The sequence below is a fragment of the Gekko japonicus genome, unplaced genomic scaffold (assembly GCF_001447785.1).
Source record: "Gekko japonicus isolate JY-2015 unplaced genomic scaffold, Gekko_japonicus_V1.1 scaffold3093, whole genome shotgun sequence".
In the NCBI taxonomy this organism is placed as follows: Eukaryota; Metazoa; Chordata; class Lepidosauria; order Squamata; family Gekkonidae; genus Gekko; species Gekko japonicus.
The window spans coordinates 11,241-38,022 of record NW_015174929.1 but is presented as its reverse complement, the minus strand read 5'-3'; the positions used below and the strand labels follow the sequence as shown (position 1 = coordinate 38,022).

General features: G+C 42.2%; 1 protein-coding gene across 1 annotated transcript in view; it reads right to left on the bottom strand.

Moving 5' to 3' along the window:
- The window catches only part of MAST4 (microtubule associated serine/threonine kinase family member 4), an 86,732-nt gene extending 62,021 nt beyond the window's left edge, over window positions 1–24,711 (bottom strand). The window contains exons 1-6 of the mRNA XM_015425083.1: window positions 24,516–24,711; window positions 22,256–22,325; window positions 14,567–14,645; window positions 5,476–5,633; window positions 3,164–3,239; window positions 1,583–1,792 (exon numbers count right to left, since the gene is read on the bottom strand). Of these exons, the coding sequence (XP_015280569.1) occupies window positions 1,583–1,792; window positions 3,164–3,239; window positions 5,476–5,633; window positions 14,567–14,645; window positions 22,256–22,325; window positions 24,516–24,711 (789 nt within the window). The remainder of the gene's footprint in view (window positions 1–1,582; window positions 1,793–3,163; window positions 3,240–5,475; window positions 5,634–14,566; window positions 14,646–22,255; window positions 22,326–24,515) is intronic.
- Between the last annotated feature and the right edge of the window lie 2,071 nt (window positions 24,712–26,782).

Sequence of the window (26,782 nt, the reverse complement as noted above, 5' to 3'; positions counted from 1 at the left end):
GGGAGAAGTAGTTACCTTACATTTGCATACAAGCTACAACTATGTACAGTAATTAAAAAAAAAAACTCCTGTGTATATAACATATTTTAGGAGGTGTCTTCTTATATTCAATACAGCCATCCTTTCAGGTAAATATAGTGTAATGGGCAATGATTTAACTGTAATGAAAACCACAGAAAGCATCTTGATGAAAAACATTAGAAATGCCCATTATAGATTTAAGGAGATGCCTTATTAAGTCTGATGACTAACAGACTACTTAATGCAGAATTCTAATCACAGCTGGAAGAGGTCCTCTCCATGTTCTCCAACAGAGGTCTGCTCCAACACTATTATCCCAAATTCATCAAGGTGTCAAATATAGGGATGAGCACAAACAGGCTCATTAACTAAAGTTCATCACAAATTTTGGCCAGTTCATGGTTCATAAAGCAATGTCTGTGAACTAAGGAGCCACCACGAACTTCCACAAATTTTAAGGCAATTTGTGGCAGTTCAGGAAGAGCAGAAAGCAGGAGTTTAAATGGCTCCCCAGCTTGCTGCTCTTCATGAAAAACAGCTGAGCAGTGGGGAGCCATTTAACCCCTGGCTTTCTGCTTTCTGCCATGAACCGATACAAACCGATTCAGTTTGTGAACCAACACAATGGTTCGGTTCAGCCACAAACCGAACCTAACCGTAAAAATATGATTTGTGCCCATCCCTAGTCAAGTGTTCAGACCTTGTACATATAGGCTGTATGTTCAGTGGATGAAAATATATACTAAGTTTTAGATCTCCAAATAAATCCTTATGTTGTACATCTAGCAACATAGATAATTCTCAACTTGAGTACAACTACTCCTAAGTAACTTATCAGTGGCTGTGCACTCATTGATTTGGAGCAATGGGTGTGCTTCATTACTCAGGTTAAGTGATCAGTATTATGAAGATAAGGTAGAAAAAAACCCCAAAAGTTGCTACAAATTAGAAGGTGGCACTGCCAAGGTCAAAGAAAAGAGACATACCGGTAATGAAAGTACTCAAGTGCATTAGTGGTAAGTGAACAAACTTTTTTAAACGATGGGCATCTTGTTGATGGGAATTTTTTCCCTTCAAAATACATTTCTAAGCCTTCATGCAATACATTAGGAAGCACTTAAATTGCACAAGTGTTATGATAAAGGATACCCATGTCCTTTCTCATGTCTGCTTTAGCCTTCTAGCTGATTTGTAAGCTGTGCTGTTCACAACAGTCGCACAATCTCCTTTGGTATAGTTTTTTTTTCCTGGCCCATCCAAATATTTAGCAGAGTCAACAAAATTAAATTAGAACATAACATTCCATTTGTTCACGACTGAGGGAAGTAGAAGACTGTTCCATCTGGCACACGATGGGAACATACAAGTTATACTGTATATGTTTAACTGCTTTACAAAGCAATTATTTAAGAATTACCACTATACGTTTTCTTCAGCAGCCACTGAGCTGAGCATGTTTTTTATGTACTTTTTAAATACAATGGCATATCATCTTTAGAACCATACTTACTTAAATTAACATATCTCAGTGATTTCTAGATAACTTTTGTGCAATTCATACCTCTTGTAGGAGTTTATCTAATTTGTGCTGTAATTCAAAGAAATATCGTGATGTGATGAGACCCTGATGAGATTTGTCCAAGCAGTCACGAGCCAGCTCAATGATCTGATAGTGAGTGAAACTAAGCACTCCATCTGCCAAGGGGAGGACGTTGTCAGGAGAATGGTTGGTGATAATCTCCTGAAGTCGTTCTTCCATCTGAGCTGTAGCCTAGGCAAATTGTTTTAAAAGTTTAATATGTATTTATTTTTTATTTATTTACTTCATAGCCAGCCTTTTTCATGGAAACTCAAAGCAGAATACAAAATATGAAAAACAATTCAAACAGACAGCATAATACATAATACACCCAATAACCACTCTAATAGGACTAATTAGAAAATAATGCCAAAAAAACCCTTTACAAAGAATGCATATAATAACACAGAAAACTGATTAGAATGGTAGAATATAATGTAGTAAAAAGATATATCTTTCCATTTCATTGTGTCTGAAGAAGTGTGTGTTTGTACGTACATGAATAAAACTTTGTTGGTCTTAAAGCTGCCACTGAACTCAAACTTTGTTTTACCATGCTCTGCTCTGCTGTGAACATCCTACTATGATCCCTAGCCCCAAAGATGTCTGGCTGTCCTTAACCAGAACCAAGGCCTTTTTAGCCCTGGGGCTCCCACCTGGTGGAACTCTCTGCCAAACAACATCCACACCCTGTGGGACCTGGTGCATTTCCGCAGGGCTTGCAAGGCAGAGATGTTCCACCAGGCTTTTGTTTGAGGACAGCAACAGGTACCATTCTATCTGGTACTCCCTTCCCCTCCCCCATCCTGCTTTTTTCTCCACCTATTTGCGAGACAGTAATACAATTTGTAAATTGATTTCAATGTCATTTGAAAATGTTTTAAGGTATTTTAATTCTTTGGATTTTAAATTGTATAGATTTTCTGTTGTTAAGTGCCCTGAGCTCAGTTTATAAATTGAAAGTATCAATAAATAAATAAAATAAGAAGTAAAACTACAATGAATCTTTAAAAAGAGGCAAAACTTTATCATTCTTTTAAGCTAACAGTTACACTCAAAATCAATTCAAATGAAATATTTGTAAAACAGTGTTTTAAACACTAGTGTGTGAAAACAGGAGAAGATCCCTTTTATAAAAGACCCAATAAGTCTTCACCAGGCTTCCATGTGGGATTTTTCTTAGGGCCTTCTTTCCTAACCATGCCCCCTGAAAACCTAGTACCTTGTAGAACTGCCTCACCGTAGCAAATATTGCTGCAGAAAAAAGTGGAAATCATGAAAACTGGTGTATGTGCACAGGGCATTTTGGATCCTGGTAATGGAACAGAAGCAAATTCTCAGAATAATTCTGTTTCAACAGAGATTAGCCGCACTATTGGATAAGTATCTAGCTGACAATACGTGTTTTAAAATTAATATTTAAGAATATTGATGCCTTGATGAAGCTCTTTGCCTTAGAGAAATTAATCTGATTTACTCAAAATAACATATGAACATTCTATGCCTTAGAACCTGGACTTTTTATTAAGTTAGATACTGGATACAATTAATATTATTCATTACCTTTGGGAATCTCTCTTTGTATACATGGTTCATCATAATTATTTCATGGTCACAGCAGGCAGGAGAACGTCCAGGGCTGCAAGGAAAGTAAATTATCCCTTGAAACTTGTCTTGAATGAACTGAAAATGGGTTTTTAAATTTATGTTTTTTACCATGTCAGCATCATTAGAATAGTGTACTTTCTAACTGCAAAATAAAAAACTGACATACTGACAAAATTTGAAGGTGTGTGAAGCAATTGTTCACCACTGCTTTTAAGTAACTTAAGTATCTTTTGGTCACTATTTACATGTTGTTTTATATAGTGTATCAATTAGAGATGCCAGGCCATTTTCTGGCACCCCAGAACCATTGCAGGGGCAGGCACCAGAGCCACACTTGCAGGCAATTCTGCTCCTGCACCATGGGTGTTATGAATTAAATAATCAAGATAGTAGAAGCACTAAATTAATCAAATCTGAGTTTAAAGGCCACTTTGTACATTCCTCCTTTCCTACAAATAAGAAAAACAGTTTACATATTATCTAACATGTGGCACAAATATTCTTTTCTGCCAAAAGCTCACCAAATTAGGTATATAATATCAGCACTGTATTAAAATGCCTTATTTGGAATCTAAAACATGTATAAGTAGGCTTGCATGAACCCAAAACAAGTTCTGTTGCATCTCTCACTAAATCCTCATCTACCATAAATCCTTTCTAATATCTACTTCAATTTATTTACCATCAATCTTTTTCTAATGTCTGCTGCAATCAGAGGCTGTAGAAGCCTATGCAATGACACAGCTGGGGAAAATTGTGCAAGTTAACATAGAATTTCATCACAAATATAAATGTTTAATTAATTAAACACTAGAAAAATTACTAGTTTTATTTGCTGAAAACTCAATGCTTCGATCAAACCACTGAAGTGTATTTTTATGTAAGAGTGCCCGTATTCCCAGAAAGAAAATGGCTCCATCCCACTTTTTCCCTACTCAACATAGAGAAAAAAGTAACCCATTACCCATGAAACCGAACTTCACAACTCCACAATTCCATTTTGTTTTCCCATAGGTTTCAACATGGCTAAGGGAGATTAAGGGGAAAGAAAGATTCTATCAGGAGCCAGGTGCATGCTCACTGTACATGACTGACTTGGTCTGGCCATGCACAAATTGCAAGTCACTGCTCTAGCACTGCTGTTTCATGGAATACAGGAGATTTTCCACAGTTCCCATCATGCACTGTAATTAGAACATATTCAGAATATATTTTAATTTTTTTCCAGTAACGGGGAGGGAAAGAAGGCCACATTGCTGTCCCTACTGTATGCTCCATCTAAAAAAGCTAAAAAAATAAGTCTGTGAGAAGGATAAAAAAATACGTCCATGATTTTCTCTCTTGGCAAGTATCCTAGACAATATCTCAGTACTCTAGAGACAAGTAACATTTTTACTCATCATGATGATGTACTTCAAACTTTACAGGAAGAAAAATTATAAGAACTTCTAGCTACTGTAAAGTTAAGAATTCTGAATAATTTATATTGGCTTAAGTAAAACTAAGCACAAATCTAGTTTGCAGTCAGGGTCACACACACTCCTCATACCTCATTCCTTCCACATCTTTGGGTACTGAGATTTGTGATTAAAGTCTCAGTCAGGTTACACATGAAGTACAAATTCAGGGTTTAAACCAGGTTTAGAATCCTAATTGGGGGGGACAGAGCTCAGTTCCAGTTAACCCAGGCATTCATATTTTCTGGGTAACTGATTGTTAACCATGATTCTCCATGCAAAAAGGTACAAGGAAGGAACAGATGCGTGAACCTTACAACAAACTGCACAAGCCCTGCAACAAGTGTAACTGCACTTGAGTAAGAGTGCTAAATGCAGCCATTGTCACAAACGTTTTGAAAGCATTTCTATTGATACAGTAATAATATTTTTAATTATTAAATCAAAATACTAAAGAAGTTAAAATTAGGCATTAACTACTGTGAGTTCATACAACTGGGTTGGATTCAGAGTTTTATAAGTCAAAAAGGAAGCAGGGGTCCCTTTGACCACCTAAATAGAGTATTGCTGGAGATCGTGGGTCCCTGCATGTACAAAAGTCATGTGGGTTGTGGTCTACAGTAAGGAGAAAAACTGGGTGAGATGGAGTGAAAAAGCTGCTTGGATCCTAATGTAAGCTACATTAGTGGAGGAACACTTAGAAACTTAGTTATATTACAGGCATAAAATGTCATTGGTATATTTGTAAAAGCCATATTTACATAGATTTCTATAATCAGATAATTTCTGATTCTAGACAAGTTAACCCACCTGAGGCTTCTTGAACGTGGACGCATTTGCGTGGTCCTACATCTATTGTCACTGGCAATGCTTTCAGTGGCACAGAAATGTTTAGACAAAAAATGTAGTTCATCTGGTGTTGGTTGGTATGGTAACTGGTGTAACTTCTCTTGGGATGAACAGGATGACTGCAATAAACATGTAGAAGGTTAATTCATGGCATAGCCCTAAAGCTACTTTAAAGACTGTATGGATTGCTTTCAGAAAATCAAAGTTTTCAGAACACAGCAAAGAAAAATGATCTTTGGAATTATTTAAAGCAATACAATTACAAACATATTTATTTTATATGCAACTGTACAGACACAGGCTTGTCTTGCAGACAGTCTTCCATTGGTCAGTTTTCTGCTTGCACTTAAAATAGATAAAGTTAGTGAAACTAGGACCAGAAGAGGTTTACCTGATCCTCTTTAATTCAATGAGGAGTCTGGGAGTTATATTGGATCCATCATTACTGGAGATTCAGACTAATTTAGCTACTAAGAATGCCTTCTTCCCCATATCTAGAACAGATATTGTTCCCTGCCTCAGGTTAGCAGACTCAACCATGTTGATCTAAGTCACAGTCACATCAAGGCTAGGCATTGGTAATGCACTTGACATGGGATTGTCTTTGAGATTATTTGGAAACTTCAGCTGGTGCAAACTGAGGGGACTCCCTTACTATTTATTTAGGTATTTGTACCGTGCTTTTCTCTGTGATGGGAATCAAAGCAGCTAACAGTTGAAAAAAATTGCTACATATACAGACCAATAAACAAAAAAATGGTAACATAACAGCAATATTCAGATTGTATGTGTTTTGAAACTGCCTATTATATTTCAGGTACAATTTAAGTTACTGGTTATTCTAAAGCCTCTCGGGGCTTGGGAACCCCGTACCTACAGGGCTGCCTCTCTCAAGGTGCTCTGCTGTGACAGCTTTGTTCGTCTTAAAGGTCCCACTGGACTCAAACTTTGTTCTATTGCCTCAGACTAACATGGCTACCCACCTAAATCTATCTGCAAATAAAGGTTGGTTACAGGTTCCACCTTGCAAACTTGTAGTTATACATTCTTGTAAAACAACATCCTCTGTTTTTGTTTTTAATCTTGTACAAAAAATTAATGAGCAAAGCTTTTCCATTAATTTTATTTTCCCTATGCTTGCTCTTTATTTTTAACGAATTGCACTGACAGTTTCAGATTGACTGGTTATTAGGAAAATAACGGACCACATGACACACAATATGGAATATAATCACTAATGTCAAACCACAGTAATTTCCAATCAGCCATTTTCAGAAGGGTTAACACCATAGCAGAACATGACAGCATGCTGCAGTTCATTAACAATCCAACGACGGTCAGAATGCAATCCATATTTCTTTAATTTTCTACACTCCAGCTCATGCTGAAAATAAGTATGAATGAAGTTGGGTGGTATATTAGGATATTAATTTACAGCTGTTCAACCATACAAACACATCTTATTGTGAAGGAAAAAAAGTTTGCTTACCTGTAACTGGTGATATTCGAGTGGTCATCTGTGCATTCACACCCATGGGATACAGTGCACATGCGCTGGATCGATTGGCAGTGTAGCAAGTTCTTAATGGATTTTCGCACCCAGACCTCGGGCATGCGCAGGAACCCCACCACGCATGCCCAGAGGGGACATCCCACCAGTTCCTTCGAACCGCCGCGAATCAACCCCTATGAAAAATGTAGAAGCTGACAGCAGCGGGGAAGGAGGGCGGGTGGTGTGAATGCACAGATGACTACTCAAAGATCACCAGTTACAGGTAAGCAACCTGTTTATCTTCAATGTGGTCTCTGTGCTTCACACCCATGGCAGATTAGCAAGCAGTGTCCTTCCTGGAGGAGGGTGCTGGCAGGTCATTACTGCGAAGCCGAGGCTAAGATGTGACGTCCCATGTCGGTACGAGAGTTCTTACGAACGTCTAGGGCATAGTGCCTTATGAATGTGTTAGGCATAGCCCACGTAGCGGCTCTGCAAATGTCCATTAGGGGAACTCCCTGGAGGAAGGCCGTTGAGGCTGCAACAGCTATGGTTGAATGAGCCCTGATAGGGCCAACAATGGCTGCTTGGCGATAAGGTAGCAGAGGCGGATGAGACCCACAATCCACCTTGATAGGCGCTGACCCGTGATGCGAGTCCCCAGCCTTGCTGGCCCATAGGAGACGAAAAGTTGAGAGTCACGTCTCGGACGGGTTCTGTTTAGGTAGAACAGAAGCGCACGTTTCGTATCCAAGGTGTGTAACAGCCTCTCCTCTGAGGATGTCGGTGCCGGGAAGAAATCTGGGAGGAAGACCTCTGCCTGTAGGTGAAATTCTGACACTACCTTTGGCAGGAACGAGATGTCAGGTACAAGGCGGACGCTGTCTGGCAAAAAAGACAAGTAAGGAGTGTCATGTCTGAAAGCCAGTATTTCTCCAACTTGCCTTGCTGAAGTGACACCCACCAGAAAGGCTGTTTTCCAGGACAGGAATTTTATGTCACAAGTTGCGAGCGGCTCAAAAGGTTTCCTGGTGAGTTGGCAAAGGACCGGGGAAGGTCCCAGGGGACGACAGGGGTTTTGATGGGAGGGTAAAGGTGCAACAGTCCCTTCAAAACACGTTTAGAAAGTGGATGCGAGAACAGTGTGCATCCCTCAACTTGAACGTGGTAGGCCAAAAGTGCGGCCAAATAAACCCTTAACGAGGAATGTGGAAGTCCCGAGTCAGCGAAAGATAGGATGAATTCGAAAACTTTTTTGAGACCTGCGGAGGTGGCTTGAGGGGAATCGTCACCCAACGAGGAACAGAATTTTTGCCGCTTGTAAGACTCTTGGTGCACTTGAAAGGCCGAATGGCAGGGCTGAATATTGGTAATGATGTTGACCAATTGCGAAGCATAGGTATTGGCGGTGGGATGGGTGGATGGTGAGGTGGAAGTACGCATCTTGGAGGTCGAGGGTGGCCATCCATATGTTGTTCTGGAGGAGTGGCAGAATCTGCTGCAAGGACACCATGCAGAAGCGGTGGTAGCTCACAAAGCAGTTTAGCGCCCGTAGATCTAAGATTGGCTGAATGCCTTCGTCCCGCTTCGGAACAGTGAAATAGTAGGAATAGAATCCTTTGCCCTGTAGATGCAGTGGCACCGGTTCGATGGCTCCCTTTTGCAGAAGGACGGACACTTCTTCCAGGAGGGCTGTATAAGGGGGTGTGGAGACGAAGAAAGGAGTGATGGGGTTCTGAATGAATTCTATGCGATAGCCCTGGATTAAGACAGACAGCACCCATTCGTCTGTGGTGATGAGGTGCCAGGTTTGGAGGAAAGGGGTGAGATGGGTTGGATGTGACTGGGAGATATGGAAGTCAAAAACCCTGCTTGGCGGACTTTGCCTGCTTACTGCGGGAAGACTGTTGTCCCGATCCAAATCTAGGTTTCTGGAATGTGGGCTTCTGGCCTCCAGAGGATGTACGTGGCCTCCATTGCCGATCAGGAGATTGACGGTTTGGGGTGCGTTTTTGCCAGGGTCTGGACCAGGGACAAAGTCGGTAATGTTGTCTCGTGGATGAGGAAACGCCCAGAGCACGAGAAGCTTTTATGCTTTTATCCATATCTTGTAAAATGGTGTCTGTAGTACTGTTAAACAGACCAAGGCCATCAAAGGAGAGATCCTCTACGTATGACCTAGTATCTGGCTGTAGATTGGTGTTGCGTAGCCAGGAATGCCTTTGGAGAGCTATGGCTGAAACCATTGTCCTTGAGGAAGTGTCTAGGGCATGTTTGGAAATATTGATTTGTTGCTTTGCCAGTACCATGCCCTCCTTTTGGATGATGCGGCCTGCCTGCTTGTCTTCTGGAAGGTGAGCCAGAAGCTCAGAAAGCCTTTCCCACAAAGTGTACTGGTATCTACTCATACACGCTAAGTAATTGGTGGTCTTTACTCCTAGCGCTCCCGTAGAGTAGAAACGTCGTCCAAATGCATCTAACTTTCTGCTCTCCTTGTCTGAAGGTGCAGAATGTGTTCTCTTGGACTTGGATGAGGAAGTGACTACCATGGAGTTTGGTTGAGGATGGGCGAATAAGAATTCAGCTCCTGCTTCTTGGACTCTGTACATATGGTCCAAGCGATGTGTGGACACAGGAGCTGATGACGGTTTATCCCATGGGGCCTTTGCTGCCTGTAACAGGACCACAGACATGGGCAGTGCTGTAGCCGTCGATGTATCTAGCTGGACGACATCGAAGACAGCATCTGTTACCTGTGGATATGGTTGTATGACTGAAAGGCCAAGTGAGTGTGCCATTCTTTTTATAAGGTCTCCGTAGGAGGTTAAATTATCAGATGGAGATATAGGTTGATCATCGGCTACTGCCTGGTTAGGAGACAGCTGGTCAGGGGAGCTGTGCACATCTGAAGCCCCTGTATCAGAATCCTCATCAACAGAGTCAGAGGAATTGGGCTCTGGTAATTGTACCAGAGTGGTCTTGACCTGACTGGTTGGATCTGTTGACTGTGGGATAGGGGGATTGGGAGGACGATATTGATCCAGTCAATGTTCAGGAGGGTAATCAGATGGATGATGTGGTAGACAGGAGAGAGACGCCAAAAGCCTCGATCTATAGGGAGACTGTGATCTGTGGGTAGAGTAATTATCCCAATCAGAGTAACCTGCTGGAGTCAACCACGGCATGGATGCAGGTGGATAAGCCCCATAGAGATAACGCAGTTGGCAGTGATCCCAGGAGAGAGGAGGTGGGGGGGCAGGAAGACTCATGGGGATCTACTCCTAGAGCGGGAGCATCTGGGAGACAGTGTAGGATATCATCACCGTGTGTGGCCCCTATTAGCCCGATCATCGATATCGAAGGGCCGATCCTTGGCAAACAGATGGGGAGGATGACGTTGAGTGCTTTTAGTGATCTGTCGATGCCAAGCCACATCGATATCTGCATGGCACTCCGAGACCATCGATGTCGATGACTGAGCAGAGGGAGAGCGATCCGTGCCCAGGGGACAACTGAGGATCTCAACATTATCGATTTCGGAGAAAGGATGCATATCGACCAGCGTGTCATGGTCTAGCTGGTGTATGGGAGAATCCAGTAGTTGGATGGTCGGTATCGGTGGAGCAACCGGAGCCTCCGATGCCGATACTGCCGTTGGAGCGGGGGGCACGTTAGGGGCATTACTCTGTGCAGTACCCACTACATTCCCAGACTTCACCGCCTTTAGGGCCTTAGAGGAGCCCTTTTTGGCCGATTTGTGCTCTTTACCCGCCTTCTGTTTCCTTTTCACAGGCGTCGATGCTGAAGACTGCGCCATTGGTGCCGAACGCTTTGATGTCAACTGAACGATGTCAGACGAGGGCTTTGAAACCGGAGCTGTTGATGTTCTTACTGGCCCTTCTGAGTCCATGACTGAAGCGGGATTGAGCGCTGACTCTAGTAAAGCTACTTGGTGTTGCGCCGCTAGGTTTTTTCTTAGTTTGATTGGAAAACTTGGTGAAGTGTCGACAGGACTCTAGTCGGTGCGTCTCGCCAAGACAAAAAATGCAGAGGGTGTGGCCATCAGGTGGAGCGAGCTTACTGCCACAACCTCTGCAATGCTTGAAAAAGCCCCACTCCTCCATAAAATAAGTAAAATGGAGAAGAAAAAGAGGGGGGGAGCCCGAAGGCCAGAGTGAGGTAAACGGAAAAACCTCCCCCGAAACTAACCAAAGTTTGTTGTTGTTTTTTGAAGAAAACAACAAACAACAAAGGTAGAAGTGAAAAATACAGAAAACTGAGGAGAAAACCGAAGAGCTCTGAGGAGGAAAAAAGCTACAGATCAGACTGATTAAAGGAAGGTGCTTCCAGCGCGGCGGAAAGAAAGGAACTGGCGGGATGTCCGCGCCCACCCCCCTGGGCATGCGCGGTGGGGTTCCTGTGCATGCCTGAGGTCTGGGCGCGAAAATCCATTAAGAGCTTGCTACAATGCCGATTGATCCAACGCATGCACACTGTATCCCATGGGTGTGAAGCACAGAGACCACGTCGAAGATCACAAGGCTATCCAGAGATTGACACATGTTATGGGGGGGCACTGGTTAAGTCATTGTTACTGTAAACATTGGGTGGGATCTGGACAAAAAAAATAGCCTCCTCAAGCTCCTGAGCACTTAAGGAATCCTAAAGGAGCCAATTTGGAGGAGTGAGGTGGAGATTCCACCCCTCCCATTCTTCACAGGCGCCACCAGTGGTCGATGCCTGCTGGAGCTCGCCGGTACGGAGCTCCGCCAGTCAGAAGCCCAGGGGGCGGGGACATAAGCCCCGCCCCTGCTCCCAGCAGCCATCGGTCGGACCAAGGAGCAAGCAGCAGGGAGGTATGGTCCCTGCGGAGCCCTTCCGTCACCTGCCGAGGCACCCCCTCCTTTTTCAGGCCCCACGCCGGGCCTGGAAAAAGATCAGCCGAGGTGCCCCCCACCCTTGCCACCTTTTTCAGCCCCCCCGTCGCAGCTTCGTTCTGCCCACGCGGAGTTCTGGCCCCACTGCTGGACCTCCTGATGGCCCCTGGTATTTTTGGCCCTGTACAGTGTGTTGGACTGGAGGGGCCATTGGCCTGATCCAGCATTGGCTTCTCTTATGTTCTTATGTCTGGTGCAGTGATGCTCGGCATTCTTGGTGCTTGGGGGGCAAGAGTGGGAGGGCTCCTGGAGTTTTGGCCCTGCTGGTAGACCTCCTGAGGGCACCTGGGTTTTGTCCAGTGTTTCCTCTAAGTGCAAGGTAGCTAACAGTTTTTTAGCCTCCGGCTCATACATTTTTGTCTTAATTCAGGAAAGAAGACTCCAGAGCAAACTAATTTATGCAGTAGCCAAATTGCTCACTCATAGCTTTAATGCCAGTCGCTCACAAAGGAGCATCCCGGGATGTGATATCAGAGTCATGTGACAGGAAGAGGGGGAGCTGGACCATAACCAACAGACCGAAAGGGCCAAGGACAAGAAACAAAAAACAGTCATCAAGAGGTTCTGGTCATGTCAGGGTGTGTGGCCTTATGACACACTTCCGGTGATGTCAGGGGGTGTGGCCTTATGTCACACTTCTGGTGATGTCAGGGGGTGTGGCATATGCTAATGAGTTATGCTAATGAGCTCCGGCAGCTCTTTTTCTACAAAAAGACCCCTGGGCACCACCTACCTAATATCTAATGGTAAAGTGGCTGATCCTTGTTACAAAAAAAGCAGCAAAACCAAGCCACCGCCGGACAAGGCAGCAGCTTTGACATACCCAGGAAGCTTCTTGCAGGCATCAAGTATGCAGAAAAGTATGGCATTAAAACAATAAGCTAAAAATCTACACACTTAGGTGAATTGAAGATGATCACACCACATAAATTGTTCACTTAATAATATATGCATGTCTATCATTAACTTGTTTTTGAATGTGTGAATGAAAATAAAGATGTGCTACCGTTTTGTGTTAAATATCTTTGCCAGCGGTGGTTGTGTCATAATTTAAAAATAATAGATTAAAACAATTATGCAGTCAAAACACACTTGTACAAACACACATACACTCAATGGTTATTGAAGGACAGATTATTCAAAGAAGAATAAGAAACTGCTAATCAGTTATAAAATACATCTCAGTTTAATTTCAGGTGGTTTCACTGCAAATTTTCCATGATGCAGGCGAGGTTGCCATAGCAATTACTTATTAGCTAACTGTGTCTGTTCCTACTTTCAAGTACAATTTAAGAAGCACTGTATTCATTTTTCATCCAGTTTCAGCACAGAACACCGACATGAGAATTATAGGAAGTGATAAGGGAATTCTTTCTGGACTCAACAACCCTCCCCCAAGTAAATCTTCTTACAGGCAAAGTAGGGATGGAGGAAGGAGAAATCATTGGTACTAATGCATCATCCAAATGAAGTCATTTGAATTTTAACAGTATGGTACCACAAGGATTGGCACTGCTGTAAATCTGTTTTCAACTTTTCCCCTCAAAATATTAATTTTTTTCAATAAAGGAAGGAAAATAAAGGCAAATATCAATATTGTATTTGAAATACAGATCATTTCCCCAGTTGACTCCAAATAGCTATCCTTTTCATGCAATATAAATAATATGTGCACTGCTTACTTTAAGACAGAGCAAGGAAACTGTCACACCATAGAAATAACCACCACATAAGAAAATATAACCATGACCCAAGAGGGATCACAGTAATAATGGTCCTGTTTATATATGTAACAAAAGACGGAGAACTGGCTATTATATAAGGAATAGGATTACTTCTAGATTTGCGAAAAAGAAAAAGAATGCAGTGTTACTTAGACTATTTAAGATTTTCTAAAAACTGAATTCAGAGAAGTAATTTGATTCAAAGACCCATGGGGGGTATGTATTACACTGAACTACTACATATTTAAGGGGATCCACCATTCACTTTAAAACTACATAAATTTTCCATAATTCAGTGACTTCCCTACCTCCACATACCACTCAACCCCTCCTCCCCCAATCTTTATTGTGTTGAGGGTCCACAAGTAATAAAACCTTAAGATTTCATCCATAGTGATGGACCTTGTTTGACAACAAACTTAGGCTTTTCCAGTGCTTGCAGTCCTTTTACTGTGAAAGTAATACAGCCATCCCAGATACTGGGCTTTATTTTCCTCCAGGGAAGCTAATATATTCTGGAAATTTTAGCAGCATACACTGTAGGAACAAACCAGGAGGTGGAGATCATCACTTGAAGAGGTTATAGTATATACAACAGATGAAGCCATGCCACTCAGTTTACATACACTTCCTATCACAGACAGTACTGTTTGTACAATTGTATTCTGCACACATGATTAATAATTTCTACAGATGTTTGTAGTCTAAATGTCACTATCATTCACACTCTCAAACTGACAGATGTTGATGTATGGCCTGCAACTGACTTCATTCTTAGTATATAAAATCTAGAAGAAATGAACTTTTGAAAAATGCATACAAGGCTGAATGTGAGAATACATTTTAATTAGCTTATATGTACATTTATATGAATGTACAGATAGTTATAATTCACTTACTGAAACTGTTGAGCTTGGAGTATTTGTGCCATAGCCAGAAGAGGGAAGAGATGCCAGGGACCAACGTCGTCCATCAGTCCTGTTGGGAATTGAAGTTTAGACAACTGTAGCATCACTATTTATTAGTTATGTGGAAAATTTATTATGCAAAATAATATATGAATCTGACAATAAAGTTTACAAAATGACACATGAGGATGAACTTGAGACAAAATCATAACCATGTAAAATGTTTTAAAATAATTTGCATGAAATAATCAGAGTGTGAATGAGGTGGTCAGGTCAAATACAAAATACTGAGCAGAAAGGGGCAGAGGGGAGCAAAGGCCGATGCATTTATACTATGGTCTACTAAATGTGTATCCAACCACAGAGGAAGCAGGGATTTTCACCAATTCCCTCCTTCCACTTCAGATCTCCACTTTGACTCTGCTCCCAGTGGTCCCCAAGAACAAAATTTCATATTCAGACAATTCAGTGGGAGGAGGGAGAGGAAAGCCCCATTCTGCAAGGTCAGCAGATGATCACAAAAATCACACAATTCCTCGTACAACTGTGCTACAAATGGAAAAGGAACATTTGTTCACTAACCATGAATTTGAATTCTTAGTGCTTCTAGGGTGGAGTATTCTCTGACTGTTGGAAAAGCACCTCCCAAAGACTGCAGGCAAGTCTTTAAGCTTCTGACAACCCTAATGGGAGGGGCCTCACCTAAGGATCCTCACTCTCATCTGGGAAACCCCTTTTAAGAGTGTTTGATGATTTCTTAAACTGCCAAGAAAACTTCCTGCTATGATCTGCGCAGGGTGCCCCAGAAAAGCCACCTCACAGTTCTCACATCACATAAGTGAACACATTTCCTTTCTCCAGGGTTCAGAGGTGGGACAGCCCATGACTGTCAGGATGCAGAAAAGCTCTCCATCCCCAAGGATGGGCCAAAATGGTCATTTCATCTGCAATCACTCAATGGAGAACTCATTTGGCAAGTGTCAGTTGAAGCAAATGTATTTGTGGGCCCAAAGCCTGTTAGGGAGAGAGCGTGCAGACAGAAAACACAACCAGACATTTGTTTGGAAGAAACCATGGCCACAGCTTTATTAGAAACAGACCAAGGAGCACTGACACAGCATGGGGATGGATCCAGTATCGAACAACCTGCCTGTTGCCTGATAACCCCCTCCCCCAGCCCGCCTGCTGGGGAGAACCCAGAGAGTGGCAATTCCAGTGGGGGCCACCTGGGCGCTGGCCACTGAGCGGTATCCCTTGCCACCTGTTATGAAAGCCAGATGACAGCCCCCAAGCTGGGCATGTCATGTGACAGCTCCCCCTCAAAACCCTTCAAGGGAGCCCCCAACCAGAGGAGGTGAGCACACAGGCCCAGCCTCTACAAAATGGAACCACTCCAATGCCCAAACCACCTAAGCTGTGACAAATACAGACATAACCAACTGTACCTTAAAACTAGGGAGGGAAGGAGGGGGAGAGTACAAAAAAGCAGGAGGAAACACCCATCTGCCGCCATTTAAATAACTGAGTGAAGAGCTGACACTTTGCAAACGTCACAGTTCCTCCCCTCCCCAGGCTGAACTCCACAAGTAGGCAGCTGCTGCTGATTGATTGGCTGGTCATTCAAACACAGCTGGGCACAAAGCCCAAGCTTTGTTAGCAAACAGCCATGCGGCAACACAAACTCTAAATGCCTTCTTGTTCTCATCTCCCAGCCCGGTCCACAAATTCAGCCCCAGTAAGTCGGGTTCATTAATTATGCAACATCTGGTGAAAGTATCAACAGACTTCCAAGTGACTGCTTTACAAACAGAGTTCACTAAATGAAGAATCCTGGCTACCAATTGGTTCCCAAGCCCATTTCAAGGTGTTCGTTTTGTCCTTTAAAGTCCTATATGTCTTGGGACCAGAGTGTCTGAAGAATTGTTTTCTGCCTCGGAGTTAAGATCCATGGGAGAGACATTTGTGACTGTCCCACCAATCAAAGAAGTTTGTCTGGTGGGCACATGTGAAAGGGCATTTTTAGTGGCAGCCCCACAATTATGGAATAACCTCCACAGGGAGGTGCACCTGGCCCCCTCACTTTCAGTCCTCGGGAGGCAGTTGAAAACAGTTTGCACTTGATTAATTTAGTTTTTAGGGTCAATAAGCGACAGTTAGAACTGGATATGGAACAACTAGATATGGAACAATTAGATACATGATTAGATAAACGATTAGATATGGAACAATTAGATAAACATATGGAGCAAAGGTTCATCAGTGGCTATTAGCCACAAGGTATAGATAAGAACTCTCAGGCTGGGGCAAGTGATGCTCTGTATTCTTGGTGCTTGGGGGGGGGCAACAGTGGGAGGGCTTCTAGTGTCCTGGCCCCACTGCTGGACCTCCTGATGGCACCTGGTATTTTTGGCCACTGTGTGACAGAGTGTTGGACTAGATGGGCCATTGGCCTGATCCAACATTGGCTTCTCTTATGTTCTAACTGATTGGTTCAGCATAGGAAAAGGAGTACAACAAGGATGTATATTGTCACCCTGCTTATTTAATTTATATGCAGAGTACATCATGCGAAATGCTGGCCTGGATGAATAACAAGCCAGAATTAAGACTGCTGGGAAAAACATCAACAACCTCAAATGTGCAGACGATACCACTCTAATGGAAGAAAGTGAAGAGGGCCTAAAGAGCCTCTTGCTCATGATCAAAGAGTAGAGCGCAAAAGTTGGCTTGAAACTCAACATCAAAAAAACTAAGATCATGGCATCCGGCCCCATCACTCCTTGGCAAATAGAAGGAGAAGTCATGGAAGCAGTGACAGACTTCCTGGGATCTAAGATCACAGCAGACGGTGACTGCAGCCATGAAATTAAAAGACACCTGCTTCTTGGGAGGAAAGCTATGGCAAACCTAGACAGCATAATAAAAAGTAGAGACATCACCCTGCCAACAAAAGTCCGTATGGTCAAAGCAATGGTATTCCCGGTAGTAATGTATGGCTTCGAGAGTTGGACCATAAGGAAGGCTGAGCGCCAAAGAACAGATGCTTTCAAATTATGTTTAGCTGGAGAAGACTCTTGAGAGTCTCTTGGCCTGCAAGGAGATCAAATCAGTCAATCCTAAAAGAAATCAACCCTGACCGTTCCCTGGAAGGCCAGATACTGAAGCTGAAGCTCAAATACTTTGGCCACCAAATGAGAAGGGAGCACTCACTGGAGAAGACCCTGATGCTGGGAAAGATTGAAGGTCAAAGAAGAAGGAGATAACAAAGGATGAGATGGTTAGACAGGGTTACTGATGCAACAAACATGAGCAAACTCTGGAGGATGATGGAGGACAGGAGGGCTGGCGTGATGTGGTGCATGGGGTCGCGAAGAGTTGGATTTGACTGTGCGACTGAACAACAACAACAATAAAAATGAGTTTTTATTTACTGGCAGTCCTAATTGGAGATTTTAAGTTGCAATCTTTTATGTGTTTTTATAATTTTTTTAATTTATACTGTAAGCTGCCTTCAGTTCCACAAGGTAGAAAGGCAGCTAAAATTCTTTTAAAAGTTCTTCATCCCTGTAAAGACCAGAGTTAATTTCAAGAATGATAGAAGGTTTGGTTTGTAGAACCACCTTATCATTATGAAAAATACAAAGGTCCTTATTTATTGAGAGGGCATCTAGCTTGGAAACTCTGGAATTAGGACCCTGGATCTGCTTCTAATGCATCACAGTCATGTGTTCCTGTGGGCTGCCACGGTGGAGGCCAAAGCACTTGCCGACAACTTTATACCTTCCTGGACCCCTGCAAGGTGACTGGCAGGCAGCCTGTGCCTCCTTCCCCTTTTGCTTACTTGACAATTCCAGAATCCAAATACTTTTGCAATTTTTGTGAAGTCCAGGGCTATTTTTGGGCAGGAACGCACAGGAATGGAGTTCTGGCTGGCTTCAGAATTGGCCAGCCCACTACAGCCAAAACTTCTGCATGCGTGGCTACAGAGGGAAGGCCTGGAAAGCTACCCCCCCGGCAATTGCGAGGCTGGTGGGCCTGGGGGGTCCTGGAAGGATTGGGGAGGCATTTAAAGCCAAGGGAAAGAATGGGGCATGGCCTAATATGCTAATGAGCTGCACTGTCCAGGTGTGGCCTAATATGCTAATGAGTTTCTGCTGTTGGATGTGGCCTATTATACTAATGAGTTCCTGCTGGGCTTTTTCTACAAAATATCCCTGGTGAAGTCCCTTTGGTTTCAATCTTTTTTCTGCAATAGAGTACACAGAGAGTACAGGGAAGAGATGACTTTGGTGTCTGGAGGTATTCTTGGAATCAGTCTTGCAGACAGATAAGCAGGTTGTTGTTGTTATGCTTTCCTTAAGTTATGTTTAGTTCTAAAACTGTGTCCACGTCTGGGTATGGCCAATGTAGTTATGCTGATCCATGCTACTGTAACCTCAAGTAGCTGCCACTTTGGGCTGCCTCTGAAGACCACTTGAACATTTCAATTCGTACAGGCCACCGCTGCCCACTTGCTGAGAAAACTTAGTAAATTTGGCCATATTGCTGATATCCTGAAACATTCTGAGGTTTGGGGGGGCTTAGGTTGCTAGTCCTAATGACATAAAATTTGTGATCAAATACATAAAACACAAAAGCTGAGTTATGAATTTTATGACATTTACCTTTCATTTCGGTGCCCATGACTGCAGTGTAATTGTACCAAGCAAGTTAAAAAAAAGTGGAAGAACTGTATAAATACATAATTTGCTTATAAAATTCAAACAAAATTGAAACTTAATTCATGACATTTCACATTATTTCTGATTTTTTAAAAGTGATCAAGTGCAAAGGAATCCACACTGCTAGATGAAGCAACATTCCCATTTTGTGGTTCTTTTTCAAACTCTGTTTCTTTCTGCTATTTACTTTAGATCGCACTGCAAGAGCTTGCTGCTAAGTCACATTTATTTTATTAGTGAAGGTTTTGGAAATTCTACGAGAAGCAGTGGCGAGACTGGAAGAACAATGTGAGCTACAGCAAGCAGATAAGAGTGTACTGTACAGCTGCTAGCATTACGCACCTGAATCTTTACTCATTAAGACTTTGCTAACCATTGACACGGAAAAGATGCACTGAAAACATGGACCTCTGCCTCCACACTACTAAGATGTGTATTTTGCCCTGCCTACTATCCCACCAGTAGAGACACTTACTCCATAACTCAAACACCTGAATCTTATATTTTGATTATCTTGGGCTCTTGTTCTTCTCAGTCCACATCCAACCACCATCATTTCCAGTAATGATGATTTGAAATACACTGAAGAAGGCCATGTGGAGGCTGTGTTCAGCACTTTGCTGGGAGAGGAGTGCTTTGTCATCTCTGACAAACCCATTAAACAATAAGAACTAAGTGATAAAGAGGATGTGTTATATAAGTCCTGTTACAGCATTAAGAAAAAGAGGGACTTTTTAAAAAAATAAAGTACAGGGCTTTTCCTCACTGAAAAATTATTTTCAAAATGTAGCAATTCTCAATTTTGAAGTAAGACATTTAAGCCACAACACTACGGAATAAGAGGGCAGCGTGCTGTTTGTTTTTGTTTTTGTTTTGTTTTAACAGATTTTTGGAGCAACAAAGTTTTAACACTTCCCATGAACCATAGTACATGGGCTGTAGTATATCGGAGCCACATGTATACAAGTGTTTGTTTTCTTCAGTGAGTGAGGGGAAACTTAGTATACAGAACCAGATTTTCTCCATGTGTATGGAATGTTTTCCTTCAGGAAAAGACAGACACTGCAATTTTGCATTGTGCACATGGTAGTGCTTGTAATTATGAGAAAATTAGTCATTTTATGTACCAAAATCAGGAGGGAACTTTGGTTTTGTTTGCTTATTGCTCTCTGCCACAGATAGAAGGTTAATGTCAGCACCAGAAGATCTTGCAAGCTAAAATGGACAAAAGTATTTACTCAAATGCAAGACTAGGGTGGCTTTCATACGTTGCTGAATAATGCACTCTCAATGCACTGTGTGAAACAGGAAAATCCAGTTGTAGATGATTGCTGTAGTGCATTATCCAGTGCGTGAAGATAGCAGCCCTTGTTTTTTCCACACATATGTCGTCAAAGAAAGAAAAAAGAAAAAAAGGAGGAGGTAGTCTTAACATTCGCACATAAGTTAGAGTTATGACCAATAATACTTTGTCTGTGTGTGTATAACATTTTTAAGGGTGTAATCTTACATTAAGGGTCTTTATTCTTCCTATCAAGTGAATATAGTAGTATATTGAACGCATTAGACAAAACTAGGTAAGGAAGATCACATATTTTAACAACCACATGATCTCTCAATTTATATGTTACCTTTCTCCTTGCATTAAAGCATGCAAACCTGAAGCCATTCATCATCACAGTGTACATACTGGGGTGGGGGGAGAATAGGAGTAACATCTAAATGTGAACTATAAGCTACTCTGGAGATCTGTGCATGTTTTAGAAAATATTTTTTAAACGTCTGTGAGTTCCATTTTTTTAGTTTAACTCCCCTCCCCCATTGTTTCAGCATGCCATTGAGCAGTTTCTAGAAAAAAATTAAAAATGACATTACTTTCTGTATCCTAGATTGTTGGGGATCCTCAAGGGTCAAAAACAGTCTTGGGCTCTCAAGTGAAAAACATTCAGTGCAGTTCTTAGTCATTTTTTACTACAATTAAGTGCCTGCCACCTCACACGCAGGGTATCTACAAGTAAACTCAGTGCCACAGTTTCTGATTATCCAAAGAGGTCAGTTATATAAATGAGATATCACTGTGCCATTTCAAATATATCTTCCAAGAACGATACCGACATTATTTCTCACACATATGCTTTGGGGTAAAATACTTCCGTCCTTCTCTTTGGAACTTTAGTTTCTGTATGTTCTAACACAAGTAGGACCTAGCATGGACTTCCTTTTCCTCAGTCTTTTAGCCTCTGTTCAGCTGAAGGCACCTTCACCAGTTGACTGCATCTGACAAAAGGCAGACTCCCCTGTGGATATCTCAATCTAGACTTGCAGCTTAATTGACAATACAGCAAAATGACACGGCAGCTACAGTCTCTTTTGATATGTCCCTACAGTCACTGCATTCCTTCCCAGCTGGCTCCTTTTAATATGTGGGGTGACTGGTTTGAGAATCACTGAGGTAGGTAAACTCCCACAATACAGTATATAATAAATCTGCTGAAAGCTACACAACACAATTTAGGCAGAGCTAGTTGGCAGTCAAACAACTCACTCTTGAAATGTCATTATTACATTCCATGAGCCAATTTATAAGTGAGAAAGTTTTAAAATAGCATTAAATATATCCACAATTACAAATCAGAAAGGCTAGTTTCTGATCCAATGCAAGTTTCCACATTCTGTTTCCTGTATTGATTAAAGAAAAGTAGATTTCCACTGTTATGAAAACACATTTCTTATAGTCTGACAGCTGCAGCATGTCTGATTTTTAAATAAAGGTGACCTTATGTATTGCAACAATTGAGCAATATAAACCAAAACAAATTAAGAAGACTAGCTGTGTTTCATCTTAATAAAAATACAGTTCTATTTATAACTTTCTTAATCATATTATCAACAAATATGCACACAGCATGGCTTCCCTTGGTAGCTAGGACATGTTAAGAAACACACACATATTTCCTACCTTCGTGCAAACGAAAAGTGGGCTGAGGCACTAGGAGAGAAGTTTCTTGGGCTGTCTTGAGGACTGCTCCCTATTAGGAAAATTAAATAAGAGGAACAAAATTAGTTTATGGAGTTTTTAAAAGCACGCCATTGAACATGTACTGTTTGTTTATATATTACTTTTAATATCTAATGTACTATACTTCATAACCCAATTTGTCACAGTAGCCATGACTGCAGTTGTTTTTTGAACCCATGCCTCTTAAGCACATGCATCCTGCTCTGCATCCTCACTTCACAACCATGCAACAAAAATTACCCCACTTCCCTTATACAAATCTCTCTCTTTTTAAAAAAAAAATACCAATCAGAACCTTCTTTTTCTGAAGTAACGTAAGGCTCCTCTGTGTTCTTGCACATTAGCATTTACATGATAAAACACCAGGAAAAGATACATTCTTTTTTTAAAAAAATCTATGTTCTGTTTCCTTTGTCTATTGCTCTGCGGCTTTTGTGCTGTTTTATATGCATTGAAGCACACAGTGAAAATTAAATGGAAAAGTTATTCCCTTAGAATTGTTAAGATCAAGAGGTGATCTCCTTAAATGATATGACGATGTGACTGCTCATTGTGAAGAGGACATTTCCTTTGGGGGCTTGTTACTTTCTTACATTAGACCACTCAGCCTGCTGCTGAACACTGAGGAAGCTTGGCAGACAGCTGTTGAGGGAAAGTTCACCAATACTCTAGCATGCCTGTGCCTCTCAGCATGCGTAATTAGAGCATGAGGACTGTCTACGGAGGAAATGTAAAGGCGACACCAGCAAAAAAATGTTCTTTTTATGAGCAGTGGGACCTGTCAGAAAATATATAAAAGTCCTTCCAGAGACCATCAGAACTCACTGAAGAAATTATATTGTTTTAGTGGATAAAGTTATCAGACCCACAACTTGTATTTTCCCCTCTGATTGCTTGATTCAGTTTAAAAAATGTAAGTAATTACCAGCAGTCTAACTACTGAGGAATAAAGAGTGACAGCAAATTATAAAAACATCAAATAATGTTACAGTACATGACAGATTTACATTTGATTTTTCCGAGGAATTTCAGACAGACAATATAACCCGGAAGAGGAACGGTTCTCAAACGGTTTCTGGTCTGTCATTTCAGTCAGAACCGTTTTAGAACTGGTTCCCTACCAGAATATATTTGTAATTTCACATACAAATGCTTCTGTCCCATTTAGGAAACGGGGCTGAAGCGTTTTACCTGTCAACCGCTTCCAAGTAGTCTTCAGTTTCCTCTCCTGGTTCCGATGCACTTTTCCCCGCCGTTTTTCGCTCGCGTGGGTGATCTCCAGGTTTTTTAAAAAATGTTTGCTTTATAACGCTATAACGGAACAGCAGTATAGCAACACCATTAGAATGCCTGTTATAGTGCTATAGAGCTCTAAAGCTAACATTTTAAAAAAAGCCGGAGATCACCCGCACGGGCAAAAAACGGTGGGGAAAAAGCGGTGCAGTCTGAAATGGCAAACCGCTTCAGATCCAGCTCTTTACCAGAAGGGGAAAGTCATGTGTGAAATGGCAGCCCTATACCGGTTTACTCCATGACGGATCAAAAACAGCTTCAAAACGGGTTAAAAAGGGTAATGTGAAATTCCTCTCCATTTTATATCTAGTTCTCTTCCACATGGTAAGTCAGCAATGTGTTATATTCACAGAACTATTAAATTATACAGTGCTTATTGAACATGAATGACCAAACTAGAATTTAAATTAATCAGATTTTAAAACAAAACTTAAAAGGTTTTCATTTTCAGGGTCCTGTCAAGGACTCATGGGATGCAGCTCAGTCACAGAATTTAAAAGCATAAGAAGAGCCCTGCTGGATCAGACCAGTAGTACATATAGACAAGTATCTTGATTCACACAGCAGCTAACCAGTTGCCCTGAAGGGCTAACATACAGGGCATAGAAGCCAAGGCCTTCTCCTTCTTAGCACTGGGTTTTATAGGTTTACTGTTTCATTTCTGAATATTGAGCTTCCATTTAGTCACCATAGCTAGCTGCCACTGATGGATCTATCCTCCAAGTCTAATCCCCATTTAAAGCCATCTATGCTTGTGGCCATCACTATATCCACAGGCAGTTAATTCCACAATTTAATCACTCATTATGTAATAGAATATTTCAGTTTGTCCATAATCCATTGCACATCATTGGGTGATCCAGAGCTCTCCTGAGGGAGAAGTTCTCTCTGTCCATTCTCTATACACCATCATGTCTTTCTTTAGTCATCTTCTTTGCTAAATTGAAAAGTCCCAGAATCTTTAGCTTTTCTTTATTGGAAAGGCACTTCAACACCTTAATCAGGTTGGTTTCCCCGCTCTGTAATTTTTCCAGCTCTGTGGTATCATTTTTGAGGTACAGCAATCCCAACTGCATACAATATTCTAAATAAGGCTCCACCATAGAGCTATGTGTTACAATATTGTCTTTTATTTTTAATTCAATTTCTAATATCACCCAGCATGGAGTTGCCTTTTGCTGTCATCACACACTGAGTAAACATTTTCATCAAGAAATCCACTATGGAACTCAAGGCCTCCTTCCATCTTGGCCAGTTAATACCCCATCAACATATACTTGAAGTTGGGGCTTTCTATTCCAGTGCCCATCACCTCACACATACCTACACTGAACTTCATTTGTTGCCTGCTCACTCAACTTAGAGAGATCTCCCTAAAGCTCCTCATAATCACAATTCACTAATCTGAATAATTTTGTATTTTCATTTTTTATCATTCTAGGTCAAGGCAGCAAAGATTTTGCTCCGTACAGGCAAACATTTCTGACACACTGTGACATTTCTTTTGGTAGGGACTAGCATAATGGATCTCATCCTAAATGAACTGTAAGCACTAGGCAACCTGAAAAACAATTCAGCTAATTTAATGTTGCCTAACAGGATTTTCCCATCTTCAAAAATAATTTTAAAAATTATTGGTAGATTTCAACAGATGGAGAAAACTAGGAAATCTTGAGTTGAAATGTAAGGGACATTAGGTATAGCAATAAGCAGGGGAGAACATACTGTTCCTGAACCAAGATGGAGTGATGTGATCAGCACACTAACACTCCCTTTTCCAGAACCAAGTCTGAGTCCAGTGGCACCTTTAAGACCATCAACGTTAAATTCAAGGTATAAGCTTTTGTGTGCAAGCACACTTCTTCAGCACACTCAAGCACACTTTTCCACTGAGTTCAACGTCTTGGGATGGGCAATTAGATAAATCCCACTCCGTTAGCAATGCATCATCCACAATGGAAAGTGGTAAACAAAAAGTGGTTAATCAGAGACATGGTTATTCACTGTATCTACCCATTAAATGTGCTCAAAAGTTCCTTGTTGCTGGAATTTACGGCAAGTTGGAACAGTGGCTACCTCTCACCTGAGACTGGGAGTGCTACTATGATTGGCAGTTAGCAAATCATGCTGAACTTGGCAAGTGTGGATTAGAGGATACAAGGGGGGGCCTGCAAGAAACTTATGGGCAGGGGGCATTTCCCCCACCTTTGCTTCCCTCTCCCCCCTTCTCTGTCAAAGTTCCCTCCTGTCTTTCTGCACCCAGCCCTTATCTATAAATCTTCCCTCACCTTCCCTTCTCCTCTCACCCCTTCTGTGTTAGCTTTCCTCCCTACCCCCTTCTCTAGGAATCCTTTCTCACCCCCTTTCTCCACTCACCTCTAGTATGTCTCACCCCCTCTTACCCCAGCCCTTCTCAGACAGTATCTTCTTTCCCCCACTCCTTCTCAATCTGCCCCTCTCTTTCTCTCCCCTATTTCTACCCCCCTGACAATCTCCCCCTCTTCTGCCTCCCTTTCTGCAGCTTCCTCATTTTTCTGGCAGTGGGGAGGCCACTCGCCTGGGAGGGATCTGGCAGCAGCATCCCCTGCCCCGCAGCTCCAGAGCTGCTTTCCTGGCTATGGAGAGGCCAACTGCCTGGGAAGAACCCAGCGATGTTGGCATCCCCTGTCCTGTTGCTTCAAGGCTGTCTTGCTACTGTGGGGAGGCTGCTCACCTGGGAAGGACCCGGCAGCAGCCCCTGCCCCACAGCTGCAGGGCTGTCTTGCTGGCTGTGGGGAGACCACTCGCCTAGGAAGGACCTGGCAGTGGTTCTGCCCCGCAGTTTCAGGGCTGTCTTGCTGGCTGTGGGGAGGCCGGCCACCGAGCGAAGCTTCAAGTCTGGCGTGGGGAACTACGAGTCCGGATTGCACAAGCGCAGACAACTCTTTTTTTTATTTTGTTGGTTTCTAACCCCCCTGTATATTTTTTTTAACTTTTTGCATTTTTCTACAACCCTGGGGAGTACCCCAAGTGTTCAGAAAAACCTCTTTACCCTCCAGGTACCCTTGTTCTGTGGAAATAAGTATCCCCACACAGAGGGACCCTTGGCTAGTAGATATATAGATAGACCTGTGTGTTGTTTTCTGATGAAGGAAGAGTGGAAGCTCTTTCCTTTTCCCATCAGAAGCATCTTCT